Raw genomic sequence first — 24,797 nt, 5'->3', positions numbered from 1 at the left:
CACCTTGTGGTGGCAGAGCGTGTGCAATCATTGCAATGTGAGTGTCAGGCCCAAGACCCGGACATAAATGCTTTCTTCAGCCAAGTGCGTGGTCCATCTCTGTGAGAAGTTAGTGCAGCAGGCAAGTGAGGGAGAGGGGGCATGAACTCTAGGAGAACTGCTGGGGGAGGCAGAAGTAGCGAGGCTCGCCTCACTTAAGACCACGAGGAGTGGGACTGTACTTACTATCCCTGGGAATTTGGGGCTCTCTGCGGGGTTGTGGTTAAAGTTGCCGCTCAGGCTAGTGGAGACTGTGTGCGGCTTCTTGAAAGTAAGACCCATGGCATCCATAGACTGGCTCCTGCTGCGGATCACTCGCTAAAGAGAGAGACGAGGAGGAGGAGATACATTCAGATGGCCCCTGTGACCCCTCTGTATCGCTGTACAGCATTAGAGGCCGAGAGGAGCCTTGGGGCTGTCCTTGAACACTGACCACTACAGGCAGAGAGCACTGATCTGATACTAATCCTGGCAGACAAGGAAGCGACAGAGAACACTGCTAAGCTTTAGAGCCTTAGGGTAGGGGGGGGGGGATTCAGATGAGTCATTATGTTTAGGTTGGTGGTAAGAGGAGAGAGGGGAAGTATAGAAGGGCCCAGTGGCTCGCAGATGTCTGACCACACTGAGTTTAAACACAGCCAGGAGAGGTTTAAAGCCCGGTGCACCTCTTTGCAGGCATGGGACAGAGTGAAGAGAGGCATCTGATTGTGAAGGAAATCTGTCCATTCCCTCTTACATTAGACAAACAAAGATGAGAGAATCCTAAAAAAGAATACGTGACCAGTGGCACTGAAGCATGCAGAGAGCACAGCATCACAAAACAGCTGGAAAGCATGAGGAAGAAAGCTGGGAAGCAAAAGTGTGTTCCAGCAGGGCAGAGCAGCAGGTCTTCTCTTCATTCTTATTAATAGAGATTGAAGAAGACTGATAAAGCTCTTAATCCCAAACTACTGCCAGAGATGAGTCACAACTTTAACATCACGGAAGAAACATTGATAGTAGGTAAAACAAAGTTGCTTCTAACAACAGATGCCACTTTTGTAATGTTAACTGTAGCTTGTTAGCTTAGCTTAGCATGAAGACTGGGAAAAACGGGTTGTCTGCTATTAACTAAAATCTGCATAGTGGCATCTCTACACCTCGATAATGAACATATAATAAAAGCAATTGGCTTAGCTGGGTGTAAAATGCACTCTGTTCTGTTCATTTTTTGTGCTAAATCAAGATGCTAAACTTGAATTAAGATTATGTAAATGTTCCTTTTCGTAGTGCAGACCACTTAAAATACAGAATTACATCATACAAATAAGATGTTGGTTATATGAAGTTTTAACTTCTTAAGGCTTTTTCGTTCAGAAGTTTACAGGAAGAAGTGACGCTGGCAGATTGAAGCCCCAGCCTCCTCTTCTCCATTTCCAGTTACCTTGAAGGACTCAAAGAAGCCCCCTCCTCCTGCGTTCCCATTTTCCAGTTTGTCATCCTCTCCTCCGACTCCCATTATGGCCTGGCTGTTCAAATGGAGCTCCTCGTAAAGGGTCTCTAACAAGGCCGACCTTGTTCGTTCCTTACGCACACACACACACAAAGAGAGGAATGGAACATATTAGATTTAGTTAAGGTTTTCATTGGAGAGGCTAAATCTCCGAGAAGCTTTTGAACAACTCACCTCCAATTTGGCAAATTTCTCTGCTTTGTAGCACGCATACTCTGCATTGATTAACTTAGTAAAAAGGAATTCATGGAATTCAGGACCCTGGAAACGGACGAGACAAGAAACAAGGCAAACTGTTAGGAACTAGAAGATGAAATGTTACAGCTAAGTTCACTGACAGTATGATACTGTGGATTAGGCTGGTAAAATTCTCTTACTTTTTTAAACACTGCAGGGTTTGGCAGCGCCGGGCCAAAGAAAGGTACATCATCCCTTGCTGTCACTGACACCTAGGAAGTCAGAGTGAGAGGACGCATGGTATTATGACTGTTTTCCAGTGCAGGAGCAGAAGTGCAAGAAGGGAAAAAATATGTTACCTTGTAGAGAACATTGTCAGAGCAGGGGTTGACGACTTGGACCACAATGTAGGCATGGAGGAAGTTTGAGGCGATCATGTCTGGTACAAAGGGCGTGTTTTCTTCTTGGAACACAATGGCCACTATGTCATTCCCTATGTGCCTTTTTCTCTGCAACTGCAACAAAACACAAAGGTAACTATTTTTTTATATGGAAGAATGCTTTCACTTGCAAGATGAAAGGGAGATGGGTACCAAGCCAAATGTTTGATGGCTGAATGATGAAGCCCAGCCTAATTGAAAGAAAACATTTTACTTTTTCAATAACAGTAACAACACAAAGCTAGAAAAATCACAAAAAAAAACACACAGACTGAACTTTATTTTCATAGATGCACACAGTTAACTTGTGCAGAGTCTAGACTATAAAAATAAATATATAATTACCAATAAGAGAGCTAATAAGAGTTGATGGCGTGTCCGTTTGTGAGACACCACCAGAGGGGGCTGGTTTCCAAGAACACAGCCTGAACCTGTTTTCTCATAACCCGTATACAACACCCACTACTGCTGGGGAGACCAACCATATAGACATGTGTTTGAACAAAACCTGATTGCAAATGATGTGTGAAAATCCGAGCAGAAGAGGAGTCTTGGCAGCGTAATGTTGAATCTCAGCTTTAAATCACTGGCTGAGTGCTGCCCACACATGCAGACACAGAGACATCAATTTGAAGTGATATGTTAACCAGCAGTGTGTTTTTGTGCTGCAGTTTTTTTTTGGCCCATGCAAAATATGGTACTACGCTTCCCAAAGAACCTGACCGACTGATTGCTGTGAGTCATGTAAGGTTTGTTCGTTTGGTATTGTATTACCTGCTGGGTGTCCCCCTCCGTGTAAGGCAGCTTTGTGGACACATGGAACATGACCTCTTTGTTGCGGTAGTTGCAGTAGACAGATTCTGTGCCAGTCTGCCCGTGAGTCACGTCTAACCCTCCTCGGAAACTGTAAGCACAGAGAACCATGCCTAATAGGATATTCTCTACCATCACTGCAGTAACATGAACATCGGCGCTGTAGCTCGTCTCATATGACGTAGAATGCAGTTAGCATCATGTCCTTAAATGCACGGTGGAGTATATTTCGTGGCTTCAAACTACTGTAAGGTCCTTACCCTTTAAAGTTATGGAGTTCAATCTTCTCTCCCAGAAACTCCAGGAACTCGACAAAGGCAGCACTCTCTTCGCTGTTGCCAAACAACTCTTCTTCTGAAGTCTGTAGCCAGCGAGTAAATGTCAAAGATTAACAAAGAAATAGGTTTTGGTGTATTCAAGGACAAAATGCTGAGAATGCTTTGTATATCCATCATATAATTCAGAGATAATGTACCTACACCTACATGTGCATTACAAATTAAGAGTAATTAAGAACGCTGTTTGAGAGACAATTACGCAAACATATAAACAGAATTACCTTAAAACGGTGTGTGCAATGAGCAAAACATGAATTTTACGAGAGGAGCGATTATATATATATATTGTATTTTTTCTTCAACCGATCATTGGAGTCAATAACTGGACGGAAGAGTGTTTATTCATTCTTGTTCGAATACACTGCATTTGCATTCGAGGCGATGGATCAATTACAGAAGTAGATCTAACACAACGTTTAGGAAACCTTGTGATTATGATTAGCTGTGTTAGACAGTTGATTGTCTATTGTCAGCGAGTGCAGCGGAGATGTGAAAACAAAAGCCTGCCTCAAGACAAACGCAGCGGAAACAATGCCTGAGAAGAAGCTTCCGTTGCTCATTCATGATTTGTTTCCCTTAATGCAATGTCCCTACTTAGCCATCAATCCTTTCTTTACTTGGCACCCACACTGAATAGAAGATGTGCTAAAAGGACATGCAGAGTATCTTCTCTGTCCTTGTGAGCCAGCCCTTGGTTTATTTACCACGTGTTTAACAATGTATTTAAATTTCTGCAGGTTTTGAGAGATCGACACTGCAGATCTGAAAACGGTGAGGTTTCCGTTTCACGGTACAAGTGTCCTCAGGAAAGCATTCAATAGCTCTTTGGCCCCCTTGCATAGTAAACAAGAGGGCTGTGATTGCCTCAGAAAATGATAGGGTGTGCTGAAGACAGTCACAATGACTGGGCTGAGTGAAAGCCATAATTAAGGCCGAGAAGGACTGAGCATAATCAGCTTCCGTGAGAAAATCAGAAATTACAATGTGTAGCACATGCTCATTGTTGTTGTAGTGAACATAGAGGATGCACTGGCCCACGTCCAGGCTTCACAGCTCACCTGTCCAAACTTTTGATAGACAATCCCAAACTTGAAATTGTTGCTTATCACATGTTCATCGAAGGTGACAATAAGTCTTGAAGCCTGCAAAAATGAGATGAAGAGAAACATGAAAGGCTAAGTTCACAGTTGTTTTCAAGTACGTCTGTTGGTAACCATTGTGTGAATTTCACATTTATGTGCTGCTCCTATCAAATAGAGATAAACGTCCCTAAAATGTCCTTAAAAACAACAGTTAGATAGACATATAAGAACACAGAAACAGATTTTTGGTTGCTGTTGTCATTCTTCCATGTGAGGTTTAGATTGTCTGTTGAAATGCCCTCATTTTGTTTCGCTTGTGCTCTGGACTAGGACATACACTACGTGGCAGCTGCAGCGGCACAAACCAGAACTCACTTTTGGATACAGGACGGGGAAAAAGCGATCCACGTTGACCTCCTCACAGACGAGCTTATAAAAAGAGGGAAAATGTCAGAACGTGCTTAGACGCTGTCATAACGCATCAATCTCTGCAACGAAAGAAAGAAACTTCTCTTCTCACCTTGGCCATTTGGACCACGTTGGGAAATTCTGTCAGGCAGGAAATGGGAATCACATCGTGGTAGGTTTTCAGCTTCGTCCTGCATAGTCACAAAACAATAGGGCTCAAAGGCATATAACACGTTTTTGAACATTCCTCTGAATTTCTGAAATGAGAAAGAGATGATCTGGTACGGACCACCATCAAACTTTCTCGCCTCTCTTTGCCTTCCCTCCCCCCTCACTCCCCACCCACTCTCTGGCCTAAATAGACCATCTGTTACTCTTCTGTAGAAATGACAGTGCTGTTGACACTCTCTCTGGCTTTATGACTGTCACGATAACGACCTGGTAGGATGTGTTTAGCTGGTCAATACTGGGCGATTCAGGACAAAAAATAACAGACTGTTCTGCTTTTATCGTTTGTTGATCGTGAGAGAGCTGAGTATAGCATTGTTTTTCTCTTTCTCTCATTGTACTGGGCCACATACACATAATGAATATTACCTGAGCATGAGGCGAAGATGTTCCTGGTCACCAATCACATCGTATTTTAGTGAGAACACCAGATGTCCGAGGGCACCGTCCACCGAATAGTAATTAAAGTGTTCCTGAGGGCACAGTGCAAAGACACTTGTTCATTGGTGAATAACATACATGTGCACAACACCTTTCCCATCGGATTATTTTTCTCCTGTTCTTCTAGCACATGCAGATCAAATGTCTTCATAGTATGTGGGTGTAAGAACAGGTGGCAAAGTCTAATGTATCATCATTAGTAACAGCATATAAGGTACCAAACAGCGAGGCTGGTTGCTTTGCTGGGATTTGATTTTTTAGAGCAGGATTTTCAGAGCAAGAAGTAAAAGAGACTCTGAAATATTCTTTCAGAGTAATGAGAGACATTTGCAAAGGGAGGAAGCCATTATAATGAAATAATACATGAATGTGACTTTATTGTGCCGAAGTAAATCGTTTGATCAAAATCAAAATCGGGTTGATTTGACTTTATTCCTAAATAAATGTTCCCATCTATCGAGATGCATGATTTCAACAATAAAGTGCAGAAAGAAGTAAGTAAACTTAAAGCAGAATAAGATTTAAATTTACAACCTTAGCTGTGACATGAAGATTTAAGCATATATGTTACAAATCAGAAGTGGGGGAGATATGTAAAACTGCATACAGCTACATCCAGTATCTGGAGAGGAAATGCATGAAAAATAGAGACTTCATCAAACGATACAACAAGCTTAAAGTTATTATTTTTTATTTTTATGAGGTAGGCAGATAAAGAAGAACATATGATAAATTATGTGTATATTCATTTAAGTTTGCCCCAGTTTTAAAAACGTCCTAGGAAAATAAACGACTGGAATAAAGTGTGCACAAATATATATAATAAGCATAAACAGCTCCACATTAAGTGGTCATCTGGAAAATGAATCATACATTATCACATATTGTTTTCACACCGTATTCCCGGCCTATTTAAGATAAGCCACAATGAATGACACTACAAACGTGGGTGAAAGGAAACTGAATACACGTGACCTGTGTCACAAATCGGCTCACCTTGCCCAGGAAGTGTTTCCGGAAGATTGTAGCCATTGTGTTACATTCCAGCTTGGTGCGGGTGTTTGGAGACAGAGGCTGAAGCTGCTCAGTGTCCAATGTGTCACTCAGCTCATGGTTGGTCCCCTCAATCCAGTAGCCCCCAAACTGCGGCAGGAGGATGAGAGGAAAGGGGCTTTTTCTCCCTAGTACCTGTTTTGAAATGTAAAACAGTAAGGGCTGATATGGAAGTAATTTCAAGACAAAGATTAAGCTGAACTGATTTCATAGAGATATTCAAGAATTAATGAGGAAAACTGATGCTATAACACATTATCCCACCTCATGGACACTTGGATATGGAATGTAGTCTTCCTCAGTCTGAAAAGAAAAAAAAAAAACAGAGAAAAAACATTTTGTTCACTCATCAAAGAATAAAAATAACCACAATCCCCAAATCCCAAAGGATGACACTCTTTCAGAGTAAGTACATAACTGGAATCATTCATCAATGCATGTCTTGATTAAAGGTTTAAAATGCTGCGTTAAATCATGATCATATCTTCTTCAGTTCACTGCCAGCACTTCAGTCTGCAAAGCATAAATCATTCTGAATCCTTTGAAATGATACAATGAAGCAGCGTCATATAAAGATGCACGTTGTACCTTGAGTGGCGGGGGAGGCAAGGTGCATCTCTGCTCATCCATCCTGTTGCCCTATAAAAACAGGGCGTGAGATAAGAAAATCACAGAGAGGCACTCAGTCACCGATACGGCTGCATTAAAAAAAGAAGTTCACACAGATGCTTCAGTTCAATCACATCTTCACAGGGCACTGCAGTACCCATGATCTAAACAACAAAGCACGCTGGTAGAAGACGATCAGACTCATTATGTAACGTCTCAGTTTTCCCAAGAGGTATGCAGCAGGCAACAAAGCAAAGTTAAAGAGCGACAGACGGATTAATAAGGCCACAGAGGGAGGCTACTGAAAGACAGTTACTGGTGTTAAAGAGCAGGAGTCACTGAGAAGTGGCTGAAAAGTCGATGTGGATATAAAGGCCCTGGAGATTAAAGAGATACAGAGCTAAGTGCCAAACCTGCACCGAAAACATCCAATGCACCAGAAGAGTGTGTAAGAGGAGGATTGATGCAGAGAAAGGGATGCAGTGATGCTAACTGAGGCCTAGGTGATGTCATCCAGAAACATCATACATCTTATCAGTGATGATGAAGACGGTACAGCATTATAATACATGCTTAAAAAAGAAAACTGACTTTTAATTTTCCTTTCATGGCAGAAATTGAGGCCACTGATGGCTGTTGTGAATGAAATAAATCTAATATTTTTCAAACTAAGGTGTTTTACATCACCAGTGCACAAAGTATACAAGTTGTGATAAGCTCCATCCTAAAACTCTGCTGCTACAGATCCTTTCAAATCAAGAGATTGCTTTTGAGGTGAGATAATGAGCTTACAGCGCTGTCAGTCTGTGTTTCAACCAGAATGTTAACAGAGAAACTGAGGCAAAATAAAACAAACAAACAAACAAAAACATACTGCTGTAGAAACTGTCCTCTGAACCCACCAGACTCAATATCCTTCTCATGTAGAGAGAGAGGCTATGAGTGCTGTAGTGAGGAGAAGGACAAAGAGTTGCAGAATTAGGAAGAGACACACTGGCTGGTTAGTTGCTCGGTGAGTACACAGCGTAGTGAGCTGGAAACAAAATGCGGAGATCAATGCATCACCTTACCTGCATCCTTTCAATCATTTCAAATAAGTCTGTGGTCTGGAGAGAGGAGAGTGAAATGAAACGTTTTGAGTTTATTTGCTGGGAGTGGATGTTCTCTTTGTCACTGCAGGTGTTGAGCATTTGATGAAGACGACAGGAAGGAACTATAGCACATGAACAAGTCACGCATTTAACAGTGAAACATTTTATTCTAAATAGTTTCTCATGTTTGTCATTAGTTAGCTTTGAGGAGTCCAAATCCCTTTAGACCTTCCAAAACAGGAATCCCAATAGACATTTTGGGGATTTTTAAAAGGCAGCGTTGCATAATGGGAACACCAAAACACTGCCGGGGTCTCAGAAACCTCAAACACAAGTGTGACAACGCAACATTTTCTGTCACCTTATGTTATAAATTATGAAGCTGATAAAAACAAAGTATCTTCAACTGTTAAAGGACTAAAGGAGATTAACTGCTTAAAAAATGTGTGTGAAGTATTCAAAGTCTAAATTCTATAAAGTGCGTTACTGTAGATGTTGTAAATTGTACACATGGTCACATCATTTCACAGACACGTGTGACTGATGGACCACTAATGTGAAACTAATTACCTAATTCTGTAGAACTCACAGCTGGTTGGTTACAGTCCTTAGAATTTACACGTGCAAACCCTGCTTACGTCAATGGAGCATGACGACTCTAGTTACTACAGGAAATGCGGAATAACAAAAATCCAAGGACACATCGGTGTAGAGTAGATAAGCGAAGGCTGAAAGGTTCAACCAGTAAAGCTTGACATAGTCAAACACTGTGTACAGAGCAATGGTGTCTTAGCTTTCAGTGTGAGTATGAGTAAAGTCCTCCACCATGTGCAAACAACAGTCTGCCACAAACCCTGAAAGCAAATAACTCTGGTTTCAACGAAAGATTAGAATAAGAGGAACTGTAGTAATGAGCTACATATCGTTTTTCATTTTAAACAAAAAAGGCATTAGCCAGGAAACTGAATGTCAATTTAAATGCTATCCAGTCTTGATAAAAAAGAAGAAAAGAAACGTACCCCCACAAAGTTACATTATTTTGGCCCAATAAACAGGAAATTTGCATTTGGAACACTGATATTAATTTGGGGTGGCAACTGTACGAGCTTCGACTGAAATTACTGCCAAATTCCGTCCCCAGTTTTCTTTCCAGCTTACTTACATGGTTGGGTTTCTTCCAGTGTGCCTTTGCCATCATTGGAGAATTGAGACTTTCAGCCATTTTTATCTCTCTTTAAACCAGAGTCCTGCAGCCTCAAAGATATTTCCACTTCACAAGACTTCAACAGGTTTGGATTTAGGTCTCCATGACTGCTGTGCCTTTTTGAAATGGTGAAGAGACGACTACGTCCCACTGTGACACCTGAGGTAAAGCTGCATCCCTGCTAACTGCAACCATGACTGACAAAGTGTCAGATCAGACGAAGTTGTAGAAAAGACCCACAGGCTCCCCTAGTGTGTGCTCTAAGCACACATGATTACCAGCGTGTCTCAGGTTGCATGCAAAGGCAGCTGCCGTCGCCTTGAGTTGACAGAAACAATCCTCTTGTGTTGATCCGTCTATGTCACGGGAAGAAATCCAAATCACATATATATTCCACCTCTGTCTTTATCACTAACTGTGTCTCGACTTGACAAAGAGCTAGAGGTGGAGTCTGGCATTTCTCCATAGATAACAACCATATCCTTCAGATACAACACTACAATCAAGTATGAAATGAGCACAAGTAACATTCAGACATTAGAAGATGATCATGTATGAACGAATATGATGTAGAAAATGAACATAAAAAAAGAGCAAAAAGAACAACCTTCTTACAAGAAGTTTGTGCAAACTTAAGTGGAAACCAGGCATGGACAAACATCAATCTTTTGAGAAAAAGAACAATTTCATTTTTGCAGAAGTGACCCAAGTGGAGGACGTGTGGGGGGATCCCCAGGGAGCCAGGCTAGCACACAGTGCAGGTGTTAGAGCTGAGACTTTTCATTATGGAAGATAATTAAATTGCCATTATGATAAGACACAAACTCAGATGTATGAGGCCTTCTCTCTCCTCTGCTTTCTGCATCGTAACAGGGCCCACCGAAACTTTGATGAGCTCCTTGAGAATCTCATATGGATCCATAGGTGAGTTACTTGTTGTGCCTCCTGCGAAGTCACGCTCACTGCAAAAGACAGTCTAGTATAGAGCCGCATCTTCATGGAGTAAGTTACCAGATAATGCCAGAAGCATAGATTCTTTTTAAAAAATATCTTCAAAGGCAATGTTTTGACAGGCAGATGCCGTAGATGATCTGCTTTGAGCTATAATTTTACCAGGGTTTGTTATAAGTGATTTTGTCATTGTTATTGTAACTGTTGTTGGTTTGTTTTTGTATTGATTTTGGATATTATTTTCATTATCATCGTGTGGCTGTTATGTGCCCCATATATTTTCAACTTCATTTCATGTATGTTTGATTATTTTACATGTATTTTAATAGACCCCTGGAAGAGAGGCTGCTACCATGTGTAGCAGCTAATAGGGATCTTAATAAAAACAAACATAGGCTCATTTTCTGATATTTCTATAATGACATTAGATTTAAGAAGTAATTCAGCCTGGTTGGTGCAACAAACTTGTATGCTAACATCATAAGGACCTTGTTTTCACTGGAAACACCAAAATGTTCCAGTTGAAGCTGTTAGCGGGTGCACTGGTTTACTAGAGTCTACTAGTTTTCTTGGGATTTTCTTTGTTCATTAGCTTCTGATGGGGAACTACGGATCAAACTGTGATGGTTTTGTGTATTTGTGTGCCCGCTCTCATAAAAGTTCAAGATTATTAATACTACCCTTTAGCGGCGTAGTGTGAATAAGGCAGTGACAGTAAGACTTGCTGGGGTTAATTGCAGATTGACCTGGTTTTCGTGGGGCTCCGATTAAAGTGATACACTAAAGTGAGTGTTGCATCACAAAGCTCTTACTGTAGTACAGTACGCCACATCCCCACATGTGCTGCTCGACATGCTTATCCTAAACTCAAATGGAAGTGATATCATGAAAAAAAAAATCATTTTTACCATTAGCATACTTGCTGCAGTTTCCAGAAAATGTGGAAAATAGTATAGCCTGTTATATTTATATTTGAGTTGCACGCTACAAAAAAAAAAAAAAAAATGTCTGTACACAAACAGAAGTTTCTAAAATCCTCCTCTCATGTCTGACTAGCATGTCAAAGGCCCCCACAGATGGTGCGTGCTGCAGGGATCAGGCGTGACTGTTAAACAACCCAATCTCCAAATTAATCCCCTTCTCGTCATACTCCCTCCGCTCTCATCAGATCAAGTCAGATTGGTAGAGGTGTAAGCTCATTCCAAAGTGTGAGAGACCTCATGAAACCAATCCGACTTCAGCGAGATTGTATCCGCTTTTAATCTCCACAGAGCGAGGCCGTGTTTCAGCTTCTAAGTTCTCAAAATATCCCTGGCAGCTCTTTTTTTCCACAACAGTCGTTCCTTTTTGATGACTAGAGGTGCCAAACATGAGCATAAAGATTCTGACGGCATGATGAATTTGCAGGTTGACAGTCAAACAGATTCATAGAAAGCGTTTCCTTCTAAACCCTCAGCCTTTAAATTCTGCGTCTGCCATCACCTCTGTTTAGTCGTTGCTGATACGTTTTCCTGAGTCATAAATGCTTGAAATAAAACTGCTGAAAACTGATTTAGCAAACTGGTGACAAACTAGAGAATACTCTCTCTGTTAAAAGCCCCTTTTAGCTTGGTCTTATAAAAAACCTTCGGCAGTATAATTGGGCCATTTCTTAAGAACGCATAAAAATAACTGGTTAACAAGGAAACCTCACACAAAGTGAACAAGCATGATTCTCATTCAGATGATTCAGGTTTGATTGTACATCGTGGATGGTGGTGGAAGGGGGAGTGGGGGGAGAAGATTGTCTTTTGATTTAAATACGACAATTGCTCAGACAGGACGTGATTTGTTTGATTTGATGGAACACGTTTTTGTTAGGCCTACGCCGAGGAATTGTCAGCAGGATGCTGCAAGCTCTAATTACGCACTAAGTTAAACAAAAGAAGACAAGAATAACAATTCTAAGTAACTTTCTGCAAGCGGAATGGCGGGGTCTAATGCTGGCCCTAATGCATCGTGAGAGGTTACGTACAGACAGAACCCTGAGCAAGTGTGTTCGGACAGAGGCAGGTGTAGAAACATGATGAGCAGAGACACCTAACAAAGATCACAGAGAGAAAGGTCATGCAGAGGTCTAGGAGAAAAGATCAAGGGTCAAAGTGCAACCCCCCCTTCTTCTTCTCCTCCTCCTCCTCCTCCTCCTACCTTGTGGAATGGCGACGTGGTGTATGGGAGCGGAGGCTGGAACAGCTGGGGCTCGAGTGTCGCAGAAATTCGGGGGTCACTCACATCTTGTTTCCTACAATCAGCCAGACGCAAGAGAACATTCAGTCAGAAAAGGTCACTTACTTTGAGATCAAGCAAGAAGAAAGCCACAAAAGGTAATGCCTCGGGAAATGTTATTGGTCTCTTTCAGCCAGAAAATGCAATTGTATGGACTGATGTTTGGGGCACCACAACAATCTAACGTCACCCTTTTAAAACAAGCATAGAGATCTTTATGTGAAACACATCTTTTAGCTGTGAATAGTCTTTGTCCATCTCACAGAGAGCCTCAAATTCGGGGACATAACTAATTCAGCTTAAGTTTAAAACCTTAGGTATGATATCTAAAATAACTGACTTCCAAATGGTTTAAAATCATTAAACCTTGAAATATTTCTCTGTGCATGCCCTTGCGTTCACACACACTTCAGGGACCCTGGGACACAATAACGATTTCACCAGTTTTACAATTACTCTAGCACTCTGTTCTCTGATGTAGGAGAATAACACATTGCTAATGCAGAAATGAGCAATGCAACCGTCACACACCCTCTGCTCCAAGCTCAATATCTCTACCAGGACGGCTTCATCTCTACGGGAAAACTGATCAATAGCCCTGGTGAACATGCTGCTGTATTGACACAGACTACGGGCCAGTTTGCACAGCAGGCTTTCAATTTGTCTAATTAATTCAGTCTGGTTCAAACATACAAAGCGATTGATTCGTATGAAAGCAGGCCTGAAATGAGTACATAGCGAAAGTGAATATTTCTATCACTCACACAGCTGCAATGAAATATGTATCATATGTCCCTGTGTACAAGGTGTGGTTTACTTGAGCAGCCAAAGAGCCTCCAAACCCCGCAAGGATATTATTTACTGCATTTAATAACTCCACGGGACAAAACAAGATACTCATGCAGTCAAAATCCAATAATTTCTCTGGTAGATAACGTGCCTGTCTGTGTTGTCACAGTACTTAATGTGTGAACGTGTGAATATATATATGGAGCCGCTGGTCTGAGGCTGCAGATAAGACAAAGGCGGCTTCTCGAGAGGGACAGTGGCCAAGGTGGAAATCTGTTTTCACTGAGTGTGATTCACTCAGACTCAAATGTAGGTGAAGAAAACAGAGCATGAATCATTAACATACAGCGCTCGCTCCCTGCTATTACACAACGAGTGAACCTCCGATCAGGGAAAGTCCTGCAGCAGCCAGATGAAATGGGGACAATTTTGAATAATAGCTTTGTCTCATCAGGTTCAATAAACATGAACTAGGAGAGGAGCTCCAGCCGCAACTCTCCCATGGGAGGGAAAGATACGATAGGGCATCAGCTGCCCTGAACTCTTAATTAGAACTGATGCTCGATAGATGCATGCAGGACACACACACATTGATATAAAGGGATGTGTTTTCATCTGTAACAGTTGGTTTAAAGATCAATAATGCTTGATATTTAATGCAAAATTACATATTTCCCTTTCTGTATAAAATCAAAATGTCTTGTGTGCATAGTATTGCTGTACAAAATACACTGCTCACAACAAGCATTAACTGAGGGTAAGATCTAAAACCCACTTCAGAAAAATAGGATGTGGAGCAAACATTACAAACTCCTGCATCACAAGCATGTGGTGCAGCAGATATGACACACACACACACACCTGTCTCCTCCTGTGTAGCGTTACCACTTAAGCCCTCCTCCAGATCAGTTTGCAGCACAAAGCCATGGCTTCATCCCGGCACCACAACAAATTACATAACACACCCCAGCTGGTTAGCGATGCACCACAGACAATCAGCCGCGTGAAGAGGTCACAGCATGTGATTTGGACGACCCGATGTCCCGCACGGAGCAGTGCAACAAACTTACTGACACAGCGTGGCAGCTGTACGCTGGGCGCTCCCTGGGAAGTCCGGACAGCGACCAGCACTCGGGCAGACGACTCACCGTCTACGCTTCGCCTCTAGTTAAGCTTCTCCCTCCCTCCCTTACACATTTATCTCCCGCCCGTTTAGTCCCCTCTGTCTCCAGCTCCGGTCAGATCACTTGCCGCCGCTCATCAGCCGTTCACCTGCTGGCCTCACTCTCAGCTCTTTAGACTGCCGCACACTCCCAGCGAGCATCCTCCCTGCTCCCGATTCTCCTCCCTCACTTTCCCTCCTCCCACTCAGTCTCTTTCTCTCTCTCTCTCCCTCTCTCTCTCACACACACACACAGTGTAGTTGTCACATCCTCCATCTCCACCCTCTTTCTTTGCTCGCACGCGCAGAGTCGGACACTTAACAGGAACCCTAAACTCTACGTGGCTCTCCAACCCACCCCCCGCAACCATTAGCACAGCCATCACCCACAGCCCCTTCAAACCAGAGGACCCTCCCCCCCTCTCCAATCGTTTAGGGGATGACTGAAGCCTGCTGCTCAGAAAGCAAAAGCAGGGATGGTTAGGCTAAAGGGGGTTGCCTTTAATCTGCACACTGACTCGTAAGCCCGCCAGGGCTGTTGCTGTGGCAACCAACATCAGCCATACATAAAAAAAAAGAAAAAAAAGAAACACCCACATGTACGTTCATGTTCATTATCGTATGATTTATACGAGGTGATCATGCCCAACATCCAGTCCCCAAAGGTGAGCTGGGACAGAAACCTCCCTAATACTCAGGATGAGAGCGTGTGTGGAAAGGTTTTCAATTACTGTAATGAGGCTCATTCAATCCCCAGTGTGTGTTTTCTCAACTAAGCTGCCATCCACAGTTCCCAGCAGACCCCTGACTAATGTCACCAGTACTGCCTTTTCCTGCTAAATAATGCTCTAATGCAGTGAGGACTCCTCTCCTTAGGCAGCTCCTCAATGGAAGCACCTGAACAGGAAAGCCTTGTGTGTGTGTGTCTGTCGTGTGTACTGTACGTGTCTGTTGTGTGTACTGTAGTGTCAGACGTGAAGAGATAACAAGGGATTACAGCAGTCGTCATACTGTGCCCCATTAAGAGCTGTGTATTGTGATAAAAACTAATAATCCTCTCACCATCCAAAGCTTCCTGGTAAAGAACAAACAAAACAAAACAGTATTACATTATGGGGAAAAAAAACAACTTAACAAATGTCCAGATTGCCAGTCATTTGGAGTGATGTCCTTCTGCAGTGAGACATTAATCTCTCTATTTGTGCTTTAAGCCCTTGAGCATAGAAGCTAAATGTGTTTTTTAAGAGCTAATGTGCAGGAGGTGTGGGTTTAAAAAAAGTTAAAACGTTGAATGTGCAGTCTTTGTCAGTAGTACTTACAGATAAAAACACATATGATCCGATATGAGCAGATATCACTTAAATATCTAAATTCAAACCTAACTAGCACCAAGTGGCGTTTTAACAGAAAACACTGATCCGGAGTAATATGCTGAAACCTCACCAAAGACTTTACGCTCATATGTTGGCGAACTAATAAATAATGTAAGAACAAGGAAATAAAATATGATCAGAGTCTCGTAGGGATTTATTTTTATCTCCCGTGGATGAAGATAGTTGGTTTTAAATGGATAGCGTTCTCCCTGCTCCAGTGTCCTCTGCAGAATCCCACGGTAAATCCCTTCCGACCGACTCCGCTGCCAGGGATTCCCATCCCATTAAGGCAGCTGAAATATCCTGTGGTTGCTCCCTTCTCCTGCCCCCGCATATATATCCTCTGAAAATTGCTTCTGTCCTGAAATTTCCCGATCTCCCGTCCCCTCTCACTTTCAACTTCTGAGGAGCTGTTTCTCCACCAAGAAGTGTTAGCAGCTAATCCAACACCCTTTGAGACACAGGCTCAAGTAACCTAAAAGCTGTCTGGATCCTATAATTCTTAAAGTCTTATGAACGAAAAGAGTCCCCTACGTGTGTTGATACATTTGAATTAATAAAATCAAAAATAAAATTTGATCCAGTAATTCCCATATTTAAAAAGAAAACAAAAGGAAATTAATCAGCTAAGAAGGAAACCAGCATAACGAGTGAGACCAGCCATTGACCCCCAAGGGCAGCTAAAAGGTTTAGGACTCCCATCACAGACACATAATGTGGCAACGTGTCAGAGGTCTCCAGCAGGCAAGGTGGCTGCTGCTCTAAAATATGAATGAATGGTTATTTATGCATCACAGGCGAGTGTCTCCCACAGGTTGAGATTTAATTAGTGGTGGTCGACCTCAGGGGACGGGGCCTGGATGGGGGCTGGGGCGCTGCAAACAGCGCTGAGCCGAAAGAGCCAGCAACAATACAGCAGTGGATTCACGAGCCATCTGATGATCGTGCATAAATGCGTCACTCCGGCAGAATCGATTGTTCTCCCTTTCCACACAGACACAAGGAAAAATATACATACATTTCGGCTCTGCAAACGATGAGCACTGTGCCACTCTCTGCTTATCTTGAAAAGGTCAAGGTTTCAGCATGATAAAAGCTGACTTTATTGGTTGCATTAACTGATGACTTCATACGGACATTTTTGGTTGTAATGAGTCAGTATTATCTATGTTTAGTCTATGAATAAATGTTGGTGTCTACTAAAGATGATCATTGGTCTTGCAGCTAAATGTTGGAAGGTTTTCCTGCTCTGTTTAGATATGTTAAACAAACCTCCTGTCAGTCTTAAACAAATTGTCTGTGTTTAATCAGGCCCACAGTTGGTTTGCAAGGCAAAGCAGGAGGGCCAACTGCTTGTGAGCTTGTGAGGAAACCTCACGTCCCCGTCATGATTTCTCTGCAGTACACCTGACCCCTGATGTGACTGTGATTATGACTGCTTTGATAATTACGCAGCACTTTAACAAGTAATGAGGTTGCACTGTATTCGGAGGGCATGGATCAGATATGAAATCGTGTTCTTGCACATCATGTCCCAGGCACAGAGCAAACAATAAATAGCGGCCAGGCGTGTCCTGAACAACACAAGTTATTATGACAAGTTATTGAGCCTATTCACGTCTAGCTCTTTTTTTGGTCTCCACAAAAGACTTCATCAGTTAATCTTTAACTGTTTTTTGCCAGTGTAGGTACTTGTCTTTGGTCAGTTAATTTACTCACTATCGAAAATCACAGCAAAAGTCATTTAGCCAGTACACTAGTGCTTATCGTGCGTGTGAAATTTCATTTCAAAGGTCCCCGGCAACCTATTCTCCTGTACTGCTCAGTGATTTTGTTTTATTACACTGACGACACAGAGGCTCCTGCATTAGGGGCTTGTCTCCCGCTTACATTTTTTGCAAATTCATCATGAAATAGCACCACCTGCTCCCTGCCTGCCATCAGTCCTCCAATAGCCAGACATATAAGGAACACCTGCACTATGAATTACAACACAAACAGACCCTGGAATTACCCTGCTATAAAGGCCACCCTTCCCATTCCCCTCATACCGACCTGAAGCACTCAAATAAATGGCAGGATGATTGTCTCTGGAGCAAAGCCATTTCTCTGAGCGATGCTTGTATTAGTTCCTTGTCCTGTGTGCATGTGGCTGAAGCTGGAGCCTCAGACGCAAATCTATCAAGATAAAAAGATTTCCAATCGAAAATCTTTTGTATTGCTAGAAGTTCAGCTACATTAATGTACATATGTCGCCTAGATTAAACAACAATTTGACTCGGTTCTTTAAATGTTTTAATCTGTGTGGTGGAAAATTCCTGCTTGACTTTACCTTTGCCTCTTTGTTCTATATCTCTCTAAAAAAAATTACCCCTGCCACAATTTGACAAAAGCAAATATTGGACAAAACTCAGAAGGCAGATAAGTTCGAGAAACTCTCTGTCTCCCTGGGAACTGTACCTCTAAAAGTCCTTATGTACGACTCAGATATGAAAATCCTGATAAGTTGTTCTTATCAAGCCACTACAGCACAGTAACGTTTTTTCCGTGAAGGTGTCAGTACATTTTGTATTCTGCACTGTGACATTCAAATCATATAGAGGGGGGGAAAAATCTAAGAGATCTTAGTCAGTGGGCACTGAAAGGCCACGTATAGCAGGTGTTTTTGAATAAAGCATGTTCACTCTAGCAAAGGGCCCCTGATTTGCGGCTGGCTTATCTCTCACAATGTGCAGATTTCCTTGGAAACACGCCCCCCGGGGAAATCACAGCCATACAGATGTGACTTTTCCACAACAGAAGGTCACTCTGAGATCATTTTGTGCTCTTGCAGTTGATATTGAGCCAACGGTGTGTTCAGCGACACTAAACTTTACACAGTTTGATGTGTGAAGTGTACATGCCGACTACCAATCAAGGAAATGCTCAATTTACGTTCAATTTCCCACTGGCATGAGAGACAAAAAGTAGGCTCACAATGCCACTAAACAGGCTCCACAGGAAATATACACATCCCTAAATATATAGAGGGATTTACCCATCCACAAACAGAAGAAATGAAGGCCTTGGCTGGTGTCTAAATACCTAAAGCTATCTATTGAATCAAACTATCTACAAGTAAGGATGTGAACTTCAAAAAAAAAAAAAAAAAAAACTGGCAGCACAACTTTATCACAGAAAAGCTCCAAGAATCAGATAAACTAAACAGTCCTTTCAAAGTTGCCTGACACTCATCTCAACCTTCAACAGCCTGCTGTCATCGGAGCTTTATGTTTTTTAAGGCATCTTGTGCTGGTGCTGGATGGTGGATGACATGTCAGGATTTGGATTATTGAGACGAGTAGAACCGGCGGCGAGCTTGTCACTTGGTTGCTATACTTGGTCAGACAGCAGGAGATTCGCGGAAAGACAGTCCGGTCTGATCGGGCTTGACAGTTTGCTCTCCCACTACGTCCGCTCTTCCAGACAACTCAGCTTGACGTACACAGATGAGCGTGCACAAGCAAGCTGACACCGAGCCGGTCTTCACGGCGCAGCGGTGCGAGCGCATGTGCAGAGGAGACAGGCGGAGGATGATGCAGGGTGACATGTCATGGGAAATCAGAGAACCCAAACAGAGGAGCGTTTACAGTGACACTTCTTAAGTGTTTATGTGCAGAAATGAAGCGGTCTTACGAAAATAGAACGAGGAATCACATCACACACTTTGGAATAAATAGCGTCCGCAAGCATTGAAATAATCTCTTTTTGAAATCCGAACACCCGTTCGCACTCGTCAAAACTGCTACATCAGGAAAACATTTGTTGCGATTCTGCTACTTTATCTGATGTAAGGGCCAGTTATTAATAATAATAATAACACTAATTATCTAGGTTATTATTACTATTTTATTAATAAGTTCACGTTGTCATCTTTATACTGCCATAGGTAGAGGTTGGCACAACCACTCCCCTCAGCTTCACTATAATTTTAAGACCCAGACACGTCTTAAACATAGGAAAATATTCATATTTATAACATCATTTTAAAATAAATCAAGATTGCATATGAATCTTCTGATGTGTGACTGCATGTACAGATTTAGGTGAACACAGACAAATGTTGTATTGAAATAGAGTTAAACCTCATTTTCCACAGTGAAGCCTTAAAAAAAACTTACTTTTAAATGTACTTTTAAACTGAGATGGATACCGAGCATTTGAAGGAAAATTTTAATTTTGGAGGAAATCTAACATATGGTTGACGGGTTCGAGAAAAGATTCTACTAAGATCTCAGTTTCACTTGATGTCAAGTCCAGTCTGAGTACATAGCAAAAGCACCACCTGAGGCCGGTTCAAATGTGCAGCTCTGTGCCGCCCGGGACGTCAGGTGAGCTGGAGCATGGATAAGACAGTGGAAAGAGATCAGTGGCCGAGTTGTTTTAAAGAATGGGCAGGGAGTTACACAACAGGCAGACTGCCGCGATAATCCACCATGCTCCAGGGACGAGCAGGCAGAGTGCATTTTGTGTCTGGATGTATGTTCATATGTGTTCAGAACAGAGACAAACAAACGCTCTTATACAACATCTCAGTATGGCCATTATCCACGCTAAACCTCCTCCACTATTTCCCCCCATCAAGGGAGCTTAGCAAGACAGGATTACAACCAATTACAGGCTTCCCCTGGAGAGACCGGAAACCAGCTTGAGGATCAACTCTTTATTGTGTATGAACCACAGTGAGCAGAAGGAAGATGGCCATTTAACATTCGACCAACTACTCTAAAAACATTCTCATAGTTTCCATACACGTACTGTATATTGTTCTGAGTGCCTGTTATATTTATATGATCAATTAAATGCAATAGTGTGAAAATGAAATACTATAAATAATCCATAGCAATAAATAAATTCACCAGATGTTTCTGTCCATTCGGAAAGGTTTGCATGGTATTTGGATTTGTTGGATTATTCTGAGTCTCAGGGATTTGCTCAGTGTATAAGTTTTCAGTCAAAACAAGTTCAACATATTGTGTCTGCATTCCTTTTCAGTGCTTACTGATGTCAGAAGTATGTGTTTGGGAAATATCTGCTGGTACTTACACGGTTGTTTTATTCTGACACAGAAATTGATCTATCCTGCTGGGTATGAATACTGATGGTAAAGTTACATAATTCACACTGAAACACAGTGGGAAGGACCCACAAAATCCATCAACCAGAGGCAGTTGAACATTTTCTACTTTAAAGAAAAGTATGACTGATAGGGTCATGCTTTGTTCCTTTTGATCAGATTTTTCTTTCGTCGTGTCACTTCATCCAGCTGCTTCCTTCCTCTTTGTCTTCACGCCCACAACTATGCCGCTGTTTCGTATCCCTTTTTTTAAATCCCTGTCTTCATCTTTATTTTGCACCAGTGTTCATTATCATCTTCTTTGAACTGAGGTGCAGTCATTCTGAAGTAGCGGTAGCTGGTGGCCCTTCTCTGCCTGTGAAAACAAGCCTAGTCACTGCTGAGTAACGCGGGCCCGGCTGATAATGGAGATCCTCCTGAATCTGTATTCCAGAGGGAAGGAGAGATGATACGGTGGCGAAGCACTGTTTAATCTGCCGCGTTCAGAGAGAGGGAGATGAGGTCCAGGCACTCGTGCCACCCCACCTAAAGCTTTCAGAAATGTGCATCTGCAGTGGCAGGAGGTGTGCATGCTCAGATCACTGCTTGCCACTCACAGCACCACTCCAACCTTGCCAGCACTGCAGAGACGGGCGAGACGGACTGTTTTCCCACAGCTGCCCATCTGCTCTACCTTTTCACTGGCTCATTCATCTTACTTACACTCTACTCGGAGGAATCATTCACGCATTTAAAACCCACAAGGCTAGACAGTGACATTGAACACCACTCCAGAGAGCTACGAGCTGGAGCTACAATGTGCTGTCCCTTCATAATTCAATCTATTGGCAAAAATAAAGACAGGAGAAAAACTCACCATATGCTTCTGGCCTTGGAGAATGTCTTGTCCACTCTGAAATAAACACAAAGCACATAATGTTTAGCTAGTATAAACAACTACATGTTGACACTCATTCCTTGTTGATTTCACTCAGTTTGAAAAAACACATTACAAAGCTGCTTCGCAAGTAACCACTTCACAGTCCAAAACAAAATACAGCAGGGATGCAATACCTAATGTCAGCTAAATGTTAAAAACTAGAACATATCGCAGTTAGAGACCTCATGCTCTTGTCTGCCTGCAATTTTGCTCAGATTAATTTTAGTGTGGAAAGTGCAGAGGGACAGTGGACTATGCTTTCCTCTGAAATGAGAGAGGGTGATTGTATACGAAGTTGAGTTACCCTGAAATAACTCCTGCCATCTGTTGAAGCAGCATCCAAGGATGAAAGGATGATTACTAGCCTGGTGTTTCCCAAGACAAAATGAATCTTGCCCTGGTTTGAATCCCTGCTATGAGGCTCATTACTCACTGTCAGATGAGAATAAACTATCATCTGTCCTTAAATCACTCTGGATAAACAGATCTAAGGAGTAATCACTGGAAACAATAACCCAACGACGCAGCGCTGGAGGCTCCAGCATGTAGAGACCGGTTTCTACCAGTAGAGGGCGGTGTGTGTGCAGAAGTGAAATATGTTTCATGTCTGCGGGTGGAATTCATCATAAACCAGGGTTTAGTTCCAGTATAATAGTTGGAAGCTCATCAGTCAAGATTTTGTCAGCAGGACACACACACACAGATAAAACCCCTGTCTCAACTTGAAACTAGAAACATATCACAATCAAAAACAATCACAAACTTGGTATGCAGGAGATGAGTTCGCTGGCACCAACAGTGTGGACATTTAAGACTGATGACTCATGGCTGCAGGCCCGTGTCTTGTGATTGACGACAGTGGTGACACAGGGAAAAGGCACTGTTCACCATATTCGGGGCAGCCACTCATTTGAGTATAGCACGGAAACAATCCAAAAGAATTAGACAAAACAAATAAAACCCAAACAGTTTGTTTTTCACTTGCTGTTGACCTTGTCTCTTGTATGTGTGGTTTCCTCCCTCAAGCCAAAGCGGAGTCTCTGTCTGCTCTAACCCCGTGTCTCCCAGTAGGGCCACCAGAGTTTAGTTGTCCACTCATCTTTCTGTGGAAATCATTAGTATGTAATGTGACAGAGCAACACCCGAAGGATGGTTCCGGAAAGAGAAGTGACTCTGACTATATAAGAAATGGAAATAGAAAAAAGAGTGTGTCATGGTTGATGGTCTGGCAATTATTGACATTTTGTCCAAGGCAAAAATTGACACATTTTTGTGCTTTTTTATCTTAAGCTAAGACAATAAGAAGGTCATCAGAGATGTGACAAATCACATCGAGGGCAACATAGACATCTTAACCCAGTTTTATAGCCAATCATCCGTTTGTTTTTGATATATGTCACGGAAATTGAATAAAATAGAAAGTAAATTCGACAACACTCTGGCAGGGGAAATTTTAAGGGATCTCCAAAGCAACATTCATCATTTGGGAGAATATCTGCACCAAGCATCACAACAATCCATCTGACTGAGGTGCTTGAGTCCTGAAAGGAATGCACTGGCCGACATTGCCAGCCCAAGAGTCGTGCCAGTATCTTGAGCTCACGAAGAGGGCTGCTAAAAAGGCTCCTGTTTTCATTCATATGAAACGACCCTCTGAGTTCCATTGACTGTTCAGTGAGGTCACATTAGTGGTCACATTCAAAACAAAAGTTAAAAAAAAGGGACTTCTTCTTTTGTTGTGGGAAATTCTCATATAAATAAATGAAAGCCCAAAGCTTCCTTCTTCTGAGAAACCTGTTCCACTGAGGGGAAACAGGCTTTGGGGGGACTGTTCATTCACAGTGGAGTCACAAATCTACAGACTTCTGTTTTTACACTAGGTTGTCGCCTGACTTTGCTCAGCGCAAAAGATCTCTCATCATTTTCGGGCCAAGCCTCCATGTGACATATAATGACACGCGGGTGGAATTTGTGGTGTTGTTCTATCTCAAATCTACCATCAGTGCTGCTTTCAGACCGCCTGTCAGAGGCGTGTGTAGATATATCAGCTCTCTATCTCAGCTGGAATGCACACCGGTCCTTAGGAGAGCTCCTTGTCGCTGAGGAGGGAAAAGCTGTTTTCATATGCACTGCATCACTAAAGAAAACATTTTCCAAACCTCATCCTGTGCTGCTCACCCACTCTCAGGTTTCGTGGAATTCCTATAAAATGAAATCAACCTGGGTGTGTCTGGGATATTGGACAAAGGCTCCAAGCTGAAACACCAAAAGCACTGCAGGAAATTTGAAATGAAACCTATCCTTAGGTGAACAACAGAACAAGACATCCAACAGCTCGGAGCTCTTTAACTGGGAGAGAGAAAGACTGAATGTGTCTAACCAAGTTACAGTTATGATAATGTCAAGCACTCCTCTTCCCTTGTTGTGTTAAGCTGCAAAAACATACACGGACGGGTACTTGCCTGGCATCTTGCTACAAGCTAAAAATAAGCTGCTTGGTGACATAAACATGGTTACTTTAAAAAATAAGCAAGAAATTTTTACATGCAATAGAGGCTGCATTAAAAGCTGTTTGGCTTCATTCCTGTCGACTCTTGACATTCCACAATTTATCTGAGTGTTGTGTAGCATTTCAGGTGTGTCAACCAGGGGAGGGCACCGAAAGAAATGTCTTTGCATGACTAGGACTGGCACAATATTGATATTTGCAGGGAACTTACAGTCGCTGAAAAGAACGGCAAATGAATGAAAGCGCCAAATATAGCTATCTCGATGAAAAGGAAACTTCACTGTAACATTCCTCACAT

At 42.3% G+C, this 24,797-nt stretch overlaps 1 protein-coding gene across 14 annotated transcripts in view; it reads right to left on the bottom strand.

Annotated features, from left to right (window-relative positions):
- rap1gapa (RAP1 GTPase activating protein a) overlaps positions 1-24,797 on the bottom strand; it is a 36,780-nt gene that overhangs the window by 6,161 nt on the left and 5,822 nt on the right. For 6 of the 14 annotated variants that reach the window (XM_047597193.1, XM_047597177.1, XM_047597185.1 and 3 more), the window contains exons 2-18: positions 21,928-21,963; positions 12,554-12,647; positions 8,191-8,226; positions 7,100-7,150; positions 6,776-6,814; positions 6,455-6,646; positions 5,387-5,490; positions 4,902-4,980; positions 4,757-4,810; positions 4,358-4,441; positions 3,222-3,322; positions 2,923-3,052; positions 2,068-2,223; positions 1,909-1,980; positions 1,706-1,792; positions 1,463-1,603; positions 226-357 (exon numbers count right to left, since the gene is read on the bottom strand). In XM_047597193.1, the coding sequence (XP_047453149.1) occupies positions 226-357; positions 1,463-1,603; positions 1,706-1,792; positions 1,909-1,980; positions 2,068-2,223; positions 2,923-3,052; positions 3,222-3,322; positions 4,358-4,441; positions 4,757-4,810; positions 4,902-4,980; positions 5,387-5,490; positions 6,455-6,646; positions 6,776-6,814; positions 7,100-7,150; positions 8,191-8,226; positions 12,554-12,647; positions 21,928-21,963 (1,588 nt within the window). Of the gene's footprint in view, positions 1-225; positions 358-1,462; positions 1,604-1,705; positions 1,793-1,908; positions 1,981-2,067; positions 2,224-2,922; positions 3,053-3,221; positions 3,323-4,357; positions 4,442-4,756; positions 4,811-4,901; positions 4,981-5,386; positions 5,491-6,454; positions 6,647-6,775; positions 6,815-7,099; positions 7,151-8,022; positions 8,066-8,190; positions 8,227-9,373; positions 10,036-12,553; positions 12,648-14,490; positions 14,773-21,927; positions 21,964-24,797 lie in introns of those variants that run through there. The other 8 variants (XM_047597265.1, XM_047597224.1, XM_047597259.1 and 5 more) reach the window with 6 other exon arrangements.

Source organism: Mugil cephalus, chromosome 1 (genome assembly GCF_022458985.1).
Source record: "Mugil cephalus isolate CIBA_MC_2020 chromosome 1, CIBA_Mcephalus_1.1, whole genome shotgun sequence".
Taxonomy (NCBI): Eukaryota; Metazoa; Chordata; class Actinopteri; order Mugiliformes; family Mugilidae; genus Mugil; species Mugil cephalus.
Note: the sequence above shows the minus strand (reverse complement) of the source record. Positions and strands in the feature narration are given on the sequence as shown.